The sequence below is a fragment of the Seriola aureovittata genome, chromosome 5, assembly GCF_021018895.1.
Source record: "Seriola aureovittata isolate HTS-2021-v1 ecotype China chromosome 5, ASM2101889v1, whole genome shotgun sequence".
NCBI classification, from domain to species: domain Eukaryota; kingdom Metazoa; phylum Chordata; class Actinopteri; order Carangiformes; family Carangidae; genus Seriola; species Seriola aureovittata.
Window position 1 is genome coordinate 7,283,628 of NC_079368.1, and position 10,427 is coordinate 7,294,054.

Here is a 10,427-nt window from a genome sequence, read left to right on the forward strand (position 1 = left end):
TATGAACAGCTGTTGCTGTGGTAAAAAGATGCTTCAAGAAAAAAAAACATAGAAAGGTCTTGGCTGCGTGAATTGTGTGGGTGTCTCCAAGTACACTTGCTATTTTGGTTCACGTGTGAGCAGCAGAACAACGTGCCAGGGGGTAAGGTGAGGTGGATTATAGATCAGGAGTGTGTGTGGTGATTAGTAGATAACAGTAAGCCAATCACAATCACTGATCTCGGAGCTCTGACACAAGTGTGGCAATCACAGTGAAGCATGACATCAACAGCTCAGCAAATGGAAAGATGCTTGAACTAAGCAACAAAGTGCAGTGGTGTTACTCAGTGGACCACTGGCTGAAAATGTTCACATTTAAAAGGGTTTTCAACATTTTCAGTCATCATATTAACATGAACAGCAAGAGGGAAAACCACTTGGAATGGAGTGTAATCCATCTGTTATTAGGCCATTATAACAAGGCCTACAGCTTCTACTGCTGCCAGTACTGCTCCTTTCACAGTTTCTAGCGACATTACTAGAGCTGACACTCCTGTTACATGTGTATGGATACCAGTGTCTTTACAACTGCTGCTAACACTAACATATTACAGCTACTACTTCTTCCACTACAAGGACTGCAACTCGTATTATTACATCTACCACAGAAGCATACATGTTAGACGGCTCTAAATATGGTGGATGTCCACATGATTTCAGCTATATAGTAACCTGCTTAAACTTGTGATGTGCTCTGGTGAACTTATTCTAATGTTTCATCCTAACATATGCTTCTTGTTGTTCAGAGTTAAACATAAACAGGTATGGGGCTATTCTGCTGTTCCTACCTCATACTTATGAATTTGGGGAAAAAATTGCCAGGAGAAAAGCCACGATTATCTTCTTTAAGATAATTACAACGTCTGAACTACTGTCTCTCCTGTCATCTCCTCCACTCAGAGATTTTACACTTGTTTTCCTGTTAGAGATGGAGAGTGGGAGGAATTAGGCCAAACTTGTTTAGTTAAATCCCTGTCAGACTTGTTACCTGCAAATGATGTATTCAAATCTTTGCTTAAGACTTTATGTATGTAAAAGCTTACAGGAGTTTGAGATTATTTTCATTGTTCTGCACAACTCAACAACAGTAACAATCTTCCCATTTGACTCTCAGAAAGAAATCAGTTTTACCAGAATGGTGAACAACTCCTTTGAGTGAATGTTCTACACAGACCAACATTTCAACAAACAAGTCTTAACTTAAAGGCTGAATTAAAAGCTGAAATTATGAACATGAATTGCATTTTTCATGCTAATTAATACAAACTACTCAAAAATTCTTTACATACGTGGAAGTAGCAGTACCAAAATAACATAATTAAGGAAACACAATGTTGATGTTGGTCAGTGTTAGAATTAGACAATTTGACCAACATTAAGTGAAGCGATGGTCAAATAAAACCATACATTTGGAAAATTAATAAATGAATATGCCAATTTCCACTGATGAGTACTTAAGTTGTTGGTTTATGCTAAATACATGATTGTGTATAGTGTTTTATTTGCCTTAAACATGTTTAAAAGATACACATTGTCAGTTTGCAGTCAGGCAGTTCATCCTTTTACATGGTTTATCAGTCTTTATCAAGTTTCAGTTTTTCACACCAAATACGTGAATCCCAGCTTTCTTTAGCTTCAGTTAAGTATGCAGGCAAGGCATCAAATAAAAGGGTTTGTTAACACTTTTTAAGTTTTATAGATTAGTTTGCTGTTGTTTATTTTACAATTTACTAAAATCAGATGATTATCTACAAGATTCATGAATTCCAACTAGTGTGGTCATATTAATTAATATCAATCAATTAATTCAATTACTTAATGTAAATATTAATGTTAGCTAGCAAGCTGAAAAGGCTAATGACCAAACCAACTGACCACACCACCCCCGTTAAGCGGTGCGGTGCGGCCATGGGATGCGTGGGTGCGACGTATGGTGCGGCGTGGCGTAGTGGAGTTCCGGATGGTTCCGGATGAAGATGATGACGTCACCCAATATGAAATCCATAGCAACCAAAGAAAACTAACGTCATTTCGTCAACATATTGCCGCTCGTCAGCATTTACAGTATTTATATAAAAACAGACAAAAAACTATTTTCTTTTCTCGAAAAAATAATTTTACATTTATTACATTTACATTTGTTATTTAACATTGTATTCTACACAATTTATTTACATTTTTTTTTGTTTTTTTTTTGTCGTGGTTGCCATGTCAGTGAATCCTGTTCAAATTTAGCCAGACTGAATCTGTGTTTGCATATACATTTTCACTGCCAACATTTGTGTGTCTGAGCAATATTTCATGATGGTAAGTAAACTAGTTACTCACTTTATCACAATAATGATGTGGATAACAGCATGTCAGGTAGCTCGGCATCAGCTAGAAATCACTTCGTTTGTAAGTTTTAATGTGTAATTCTTAATTTTTTTTTCTGTCCAGCCATCCAAGACTAAAGACAAAAAAAAGAAGCAGAAAAAGGACAGTCAGCCCAAAGAAGAGATGCCCACGGCTCAGGTAACTGAAGTGAGAGCATTTAGCCAACATTGCTAAGTATACATTTTCCAAAGAAATTAAGTTAGTTTCCAATTGTCAATTTCTGATTTGGCAGTTAAGGAAAACTTAATTTGCTGAGCAGTTTATTATTTTTACTCTTGCTGTTGTGAAAGTTTGTTAGACATTGTAGTTAACGCCTTAACACTGTTTGAAACCCACTTCCAGATTTGTAAAACCTTATTTGTCAAAATGCAAAAAAGAGAGATTTCACTGCTTTTGTCACATCTAGACCACATTGGACCAGGTCTAGAGTAAAAAACCACTACACTTAGACTTGTCAAATCTGGACTAGATTGGATGTGACATAGCATGTCAGGATGGTAATTTACCATCAACCAGGCGCTAACCATCTGTTAGGAAACTAGCTTAGCTAGCAAAGGGGTTTTACTATATGATTCCTGCAGGGAAATTACTTTGTTACAACTGCTCAACACTCAGTTAGGAAAGAGGAAGTAAATAAGAAGCCTAAGAAAGTTGTTGATAAAAATAAATAAATAAATAATAAAAAAAAGATAATAATAATAAATACACAGTAAATTAATACAAAAATCTAAGAATACAAATGTGCTAGGTAGAATCACGGTATGGACAAAGGACGAAAACATGGAAAGGTGAAAAATAGATTACATGAATTTAACAGTAAATTAACCATTATGTGCAAAGGTAAACTGAATGAAAAGTGTAAAGTGCGCCAACAGTAAATTCACAGGAATAACAGCAGAGTACTGATGGAGATGTGCAGAAAGGGATGGTATTGTATAACTGGATGGCAAAAGGAACGAAGGACCTCCAGACTAACCAGAACACTGTGTCGATGGAGGGGTTGTCTTTGAAAGACCGGAGCGCCTGCAGGAAAAAGAGCTGACTCTGGCCCTTCCTGTAGAGAGCCACATGGCTGTCCAAGTGGACACCCTCCTCCATCATCATCCACCATCTTTCCGCTAATGACAGGAGGAGTAGCAGGAGTACTGGGTCTCCTGAAGTCAACTGAAGTGAGGTCAACTCTACAGGCCTGTAGTCAATGGTGGGATTTCTTCAGTACAGGAACCAGACAGGGTGTCTTCCACAACACAGGAACCTTCTCCAAATGTAAACTGAGGTTAAAAAGGTGCTGGAGTATGATACACAGCTGGTGGGTGCAGGTTTTGAGCATCCTTGGGCTGATGCCTTCAGCAGGTTGGCGGTGTCGTTGTTCCTGGGTGGTTTTTGATCAAAGTGGTTAATATGAGGCTGCATGTCAAAACTACAGAAGAAATGTTTCAGGTTGTTGTTCCTATCTACCATCTGGCTGTTGGGCTTGTAACCACTGATGGTCCTCATACCTCTCCAGACCTCTCTGGTGTCTACCTGCTGCAGCCTCTGCTCCAGCCTCTTCCTATAGGCCTCATTTCCTTCCCTGATATTCACTGACAGCTGTTTATTATATGTCCTGCCAACAAAGACTGAAGGGGAAACTAAGGAGTTGGTTGAGAAGTCGCCTGCAGTGGTGGACAGGCATTCAATGGCAGAAAAGACCATAGACGAGGTGAGAACTGATTGCTTACTTACAACAGTAACCATCTGCATTTGGAATTTCAGTTTCTACTAAGCCCAGTAATCACTTGAAGTTTCCCAGTGTATTTAGTTTAATTGTAAAAATAGATGAACTCTCTTCACACACTGTCACAGATGTCTTTTCCTGCAGATGTGGGAGGAATATGGAACCCTCCTAGAGGAATTCGAGGGTGTGCAGAAGGAGAAGAAGCACTTGAAGATTGAGATTGCCCTAAAATCTTCTGAAAACACTGAAAGAAAGAGAAACCTGGAGAAGACCAAGGCCAAGATGAGAGAAAGGCTCAAGTTGAAGCAGGATGCTGAGAAATGCCGCTGTGCAGAAATTGAAGTAAGCCTCACACAAACTTTTCAGACAGAGTTTTTATACTTTATTCAAGAATTGATAAATTATATTCACTTTTACATATCCAGTGGTGAAAGAAGTACTCAGATCCTTTGTTTTAGCTAAAGTACCAATAAAATAATGTAAAAAAAAAAACATGCCATTACAAGTAAAAGTCCTTCATATAAATTCTTACTTCTTAAGAAATAGAAATATTATCAGCAAAATATACTTAAAGTAACAAAAATAAAAGTACTCGTTCTGCAGAATAATGGCTCTTGAGTTATATTAATATGTAAAACATTATTAGTGTGTTTATACTGATGCATCAATGTGCAAATAGCATTTCAATACTAATCTAAAACAGCACTCTTTCTCCCAAGTTTAAAAGTTGTATACCTCACACTCTGGAACTCATTGCAGTCATTTTTGTGCCTCCACGCTGGCAACAGCCAGGGGCCATGTTTTCAGGTTGTCCATCCGTCCGTATGTCAGTCCGTCGTCCCATTCTAGTGAACGCGATATCTCCGTAATGCCGTGAGGGAACTTCTTAAAATTTGGCACAAACATTCACTTGGACTCAAAGATGAACTGATTAGATTTTGATGGTCAAAGGTCAAACTTCAAGGTCACTGTGACCTCATCTTTTTGTGAATGCAACATATCAGCAACACCCAGAGGGAATTTCATTACATCTGGCACAAAACTTTAACTTGGACTGAAGGATGAACTGATTAGAATTTGGTGGTCAAAGGTCAAAGGTCAAGGTCACTGTGTCCATGACAAATTCATACACTACACAATTTAACTCAAATGTCTATAATGATAAAATGAAGTGATGACATTTAATATCAAATTGGTCAAAGGTCAACTTCACAATGTTCTGTAAAAACACACCTCTGGCTATTATTCAAAGCTGTAGCTCAGGAAGGGGAGATTGTGACCATATTTCCTGCAGCTTGGCTGGTTGGCAGAGGCATACAACCGCGAGGCAGTAATTCTAGTTATGTAATGTAACATGAGGTCAGAGATGCTATGACTTGCCAGCCCACTGTGTTTTAATAATTGTAACTGACAGCACAAACACAGAATCTCATAAGAACTTAATGTCTTCAAGGTTTTTGCAGAAATAAAAATCCAATCACGATCCATTTTCTTAGTTTAAGCCAAATGTAACAATAAAAGAGAACAGATTACTGGTTAGAGGTGAACACAGTGTTAAGTCAAATGTCGAACTGTATATCCACAACACCAGCTCCAACCCCCCATTCTTAAAGACAAGCTGTAGAGATGGGGGTGGATCCCCGCTTCACATCCTGGATTGTGGTTTACCTGACAAGATGACCACTGTACGTCGGGCTGGGTAACTGTGGCTCAACTCTGAGTCCTGCCACATCCAGAAATACTCGGATGACACAGCTATTGTGGCTGCTATCAGGAACCGGCGGGAAGAGGAGTACAGGGATCTGACGATGGCCTTCAGTGAATGGAGCGACAAGAACTGCCTCCTGAACTACAAGCTGGTCAAAAAGGCTGGGTCTGTGCTTGGCAGGAGTCTGGAATCACTCAGGACTGTTGTGGAGAGACGGATGCAATGTAAGATGGAGGCCATCTTAGACAATACCAACCATCCTCTCCACAACATTCTGGCAGGACAGAGAAGCAGCTACAGCTGCAGCAAATGTCTTATCTCACTGCGCTGCAGAACAGAGAGGTTCAGGAGATCCTTTGTTCACACTGCCATCGGGCTGTACAACAACTCAGCCAAAGGAAGTGGACTAATTTAATTATTATTGTTTATTTATTTAATGTGCATGTCTTATGACTGTGGGAGGACCCTGAGAACACACACAAGCACAGGGAGAACATGCAAACTCCACACAGAAAGGCCCTAGGCCCAGGGTTCGAACCCAGAACCTTCTCGCTGTGAGGCGAAGGTGCTACAAAAGTCTCTGTCACATGAATGTATTGTAATGTAAAGTGTCTGACTGCAGTAAAACATATTTACTCTTCATATTCAAGGCATATGAATTTCACATCTGATCATAACATTTTATCTTTGATTCCAGGAGCACCAGCAGAAGCTGGCACAGTTGGGGAGCGCACACCACAGTGAGATCCATGAGCTGAAGATGGCTGCCACAGCCATGACTTCAAAGACCCATAAAGAGCATGTAAGGTCAGAGCTCGAGCTTCATATGAAAATAAACCTTTTACAGGCGGAGAAGAGAGAGAAAGAGACCCTCACAGAACTCTACATGAAAAAGCTCAAGCAGGTGAGAATGCACAGAGTCAAGTATATTTTATAGACTTTTGGTTCTCCAGTTGTCTCTTGTTTTATTTGTACAAGTAAGCATCTGCAATACAGACGTGACACCTCTTTAACCTTAACAGAATCAACTGGCTGAATTAAGAGAACAAAATCAGAGCAATGACAAAGAAGTTAGAGGTAAATAAACTTGTGTTCATCTCTGAGCTGAAGTCAAAAAGTGCCATCATAAATTGTTTATAAACTATGATTTCTCTCTGTTACTTCTTAAATAGAAATGGAGGTCCGATATATGAATAAAACAAAAATCATGTTAGAAGAGAACATGAAAAAAACAAAAGGAGAGGTTGAAGAGATTGAAAAGAGCATGAAAATCTTCACTGCAAGTATTATAGAGAAGCATGACCGGTCTTCGAAAGAGCTCTGTGACCTCATTAAAAATTTGAATGACTTGGAAAGGGGGACATTGGAGGTAAGAGATGTTAAAGAAACACCACAGTCCTGTCACACTAAAGGACAACAACATACACAAACCTGTCACACATGAGAGGTGAAATTTATCCACAAGAGCTCAAGTACTCAACTTTGACAGGAAATAGAATTCAATAAATAGCAAAGTGTGTATAAAACTGAATGACAACTGAATGAAATCGATATGCCATTGTTTTTTGCCATTTGATAGAGAACACTTAAAAAGGTGACGGAAACGGTGGCGTGGCAGGACAGGTCGATCGCAGCAACTAAGCGGAAGAACAAACACATGACTGAGTCTCTGCTGGAAATGGGGCAGAAGTTTTCTGAGAGCCGCCAAGAGCTGAATGTCCAGAGAAAAGCCATGGCTAAGAGAATCCAGGTTCACTGCTCCGCTTCATTTTAGGGCTTTTTGGCAGAGTTCAGCCTGCAGAAAACATCATGTGATACTTCTCTATACAAACAGGCAATGGGTACAATGCAGCAAACCAGATATGTTGTTATTTCACTGCTGATATTTTAACTTGTGCATTGATGTTCATTGCCGCTCAGGTTTAAAGGAAAACTCCTTTAATTTATGGCAACTTTTTACTCACCAGGTCAAATGCTGAGACACCAGGATTCATCTTGCTTTGCTGTTTCTGTTTATGATGCCACCGCTAGGAAAGTCAGAAATGTTTAAATCCTCCTCAAGATCATTTGGTTTGAATTTGACCTGCGGCGCTTAAAAATAGCTCAGAAATCTGTACAGACAATTATATTGATCCAAAAACATTTCAGGTGTCAGTGAAATCAAAGTGAAAGTGGTAAGTGAGCTTTTTTAACCAACTGGAGTGTGAGCTAAAACTGTGAAAATGTCTCCAACAGAGGAGCAACAAAGTGACTGCACATATACTCAAGGAGAGACGGGATCTGTATTTGAAGAACCAGCAGTTAGAGCTGAAATATGAACAGGTAAACTTAATTTTAATTTGTCATGTCACTAGTTTTAACTATATTCATTGGCTCAGTTGATGGACACTGAATGATGCATATGCCTGGTGGGTATTCATGTGATTCATGCAGGCTCAGCAGGAGCGTGAAGAACTGCAGAGGAAGCAGGCCGAGGCCCTTCTGGACGTGCAGCAGAAAAGCGACCTGAAGGTTTTGGTGCTGGAGAGGCAGATCAAGTCTTTGACAGAAAATCTGGAGAAAGAGCAGTTTAAACTCTGGGTGGCGCTCGCCTTCGGACTGGGAGACCAAACGGCTGCAAAAAACATTAAGGTGCGGTTTTATATCTGCACTTTGTTTCAGCCTGTGTTCAGTAGATGGAGGAAACACATCATGTTTAAGAGTCATGTTATTTCATAGATTCTTTGATGGCTCCATGACCTTTCCTCTAGTGCCAAACAGAACCGACTCAACCATGTTAGGTCTTAGAATTATTCTCACAACAGTTGTTTTTTTTGTGAGTTGTTTTTGTTGTTGTTTTGTACAAGAACAAATCAGAAAGTGTGCGTTCACCTGTAGGAGCTGTTTGATTCCAAACACGCCACCATCAAGGCCTTGAAGGATGACATCTCAGGAGATTTAATGGTTGGTCATCAGTGATCTCATTGTAATTTCACACATGTTTATTTGATCTGAGAGTTATTGATGCTGTGCCGTCATGTGATCGGCAGGAGTATGACAAGGCAGCTAAGAAAGCCACTGCTCTGGAGACCTCTGTGGACAAGTGGCTCTCAAGTGGTGACATGGAAAAATCCATCAGGAAGACCTCGGAGGATAGCAAGGTTTGTCATCAGTTATCTTGAAGTGTTGTCATGCATCTTTTTAACTGATCTGAAAGTAATTGCTGCAGTGTGCTTTGGTATTTTTCCAATCAGTTCTGGTGCTGATGTTTTATGTAAAAACAAACGTGTGATTGGCAGGATTCTGTCGACTTGATTCGGGGGCTGCTGGCTTTGTGCATCTCTGAGGACAAGTCTGTCCAAAGGAACGCGCTGGGACTGAACCCTGCTGGTGCTGGGTCCACACAGTGAACTCAGACCTCTGGGCTGTGCTCATCTGCTGTTTCTGGATGTTTTTCAACCCAAATCACCAAATTTTTCCACCTCTCTCTCTTTCAATTCATGATAATTTAAATAAAGTAAACTGCACAAACAGATGATGTAGTCTATTTCTATTTTCACTGTCTTGGGCTTATTTTCATAGTGTGCAACACCATTCATTTCGACAAAGACACTGACAGTGAGGTGATGAGACAGGTTGTAGACAAGTCTACAGTTTATCCAGATGACCACTTTATTTTAAAATGATAATCAGCACATCTCAATAATAATCCCTCTTTGCACTGGATAACTGTTTGTGCCCATAACTGTGGCAAGTACTCTGAATCAAAATGAGGCAGGAAGTCAGTCTGTAAACTGTGATGGATGTTTACTGCATAATAATTTTACAGTTCGCCTTCATTTTCTCTCCCCAGTAAGTTCAGCTCAGCTCGTTTCCAGTGTGTCTGATCTTCTGACTGCTTCTGTTTCTTGATCCATATGAGTTTTTTTTCTTTTTATGCGATTTTACCACTTAACTTGGCGAGTACAATGTCATTGTTACTGTTAAGAATGATATCCCAGTAAGCTAATGGTTAAGACACACACCGCATAACTTATTACTTTAAGTTGTTAGTCTTTAATTACTTTGCTAACTATCAGTAGATCAAGTTCATGGCTTTTTTGTTTGCCTCCCAGCTGGAACTTTCTCCTTTATTCTCTTTTTTCATATTTATAACCTATTACAATAAATACCTCCCAAAACAATCACACAAAATAACAATGACTGTCACCCCGACATCCATTCCCCTGCATCCCCCCCACATAACATTGTACTTTCTTAGATACACCATTGGTGCACCTGGACACATCATCAGTATGCCATACATAACATTGTACATGATATAGAATAAGGAAGTACTGAATACTGTAGCTGTAATCTCAATTATGTCTGTACCTTGATGTCTGTCAACATCTGTTTCTTTATTTTACCAGTGTGAGGAGCCAGACGTTTGAAGGCTTTCAGGCTCTTTGGTCTGTGTTGAAGCTGCAGGGCACTGACTCTCTTCATGTCTTTTCATGTATTTTCCAGGAGCTTCTGAGTGGTAAATGATGTGGGTGCTTGAATTGCTTTAATCATTTTGTCATATCTTTGCCTGATAATTTGTTTTGGCTTGATAATTTGTTTTGT

At 39.6% G+C, this 10,427-nt stretch overlaps 1 protein-coding gene across 4 annotated transcripts; it reads left to right on the plus strand.

The window, feature by feature from the left end:
* The first annotated feature begins 2,146 nt into the window (after positions 1-2,146).
* On the plus strand, positions 2,147-9,354 carry LOC130169860 (dynein regulatory complex subunit 4-like). Of its 4 annotated transcripts, none has more exons than XM_056376894.1 (13): positions 2,147-2,346; positions 2,479-2,562; positions 4,034-4,117; positions 4,277-4,474; positions 6,538-6,744; positions 6,863-6,917; positions 7,013-7,209; positions 7,420-7,590; positions 8,076-8,162; positions 8,274-8,471; positions 8,718-8,783; positions 8,870-8,980; positions 9,119-9,354. In XM_056376894.1, exons 1-13 carry the CDS (start codon positions 2,341-2,343, stop codon positions 9,227-9,229), a joined length of 1,575 nt encoding a protein of 524 aa, XP_056232869.1. In that variant the 5' UTR covers positions 2,147-2,340; the 3' UTR covers positions 9,230-9,354. The 4 variants fall into 4 exon arrangements, with proteins under 4 accessions (XP_056232869.1, XP_056232870.1, XP_056232872.1 ...); XM_056376895.1 differs by having other exon boundaries at positions 2,149-2,346; positions 2,479-2,553; XM_056376897.1 differs by lacking the exon at positions 2,147-2,346 and having other exon boundaries at positions 2,479-2,553; positions 4,006-4,117; positions 4,261-4,474.
* Positions 9,355-10,427: the final 1,073 nt, after the last annotated feature.

What these genes read in the sequence shown, in the direction of transcription:
- LOC130169860 (XM_056376894.1), top strand. An exon ending in ACATGAAAAAGCTCAAGCAG is followed by an intron (nt 6,745 to 6,862) that starts GTGAGAATGCAC and finishes TAACCTTAACAG; the next exon opens with AATCAACTGGCTGAATTAAG. An exon ending in CAATGACAAAGAAGTTAGAG is followed by an intron (nt 6,918 to 7,012) that starts GTAAATAAACTT and finishes CTTCTTAAATAG; the next exon opens with AAATGGAGGTCCGATATATG.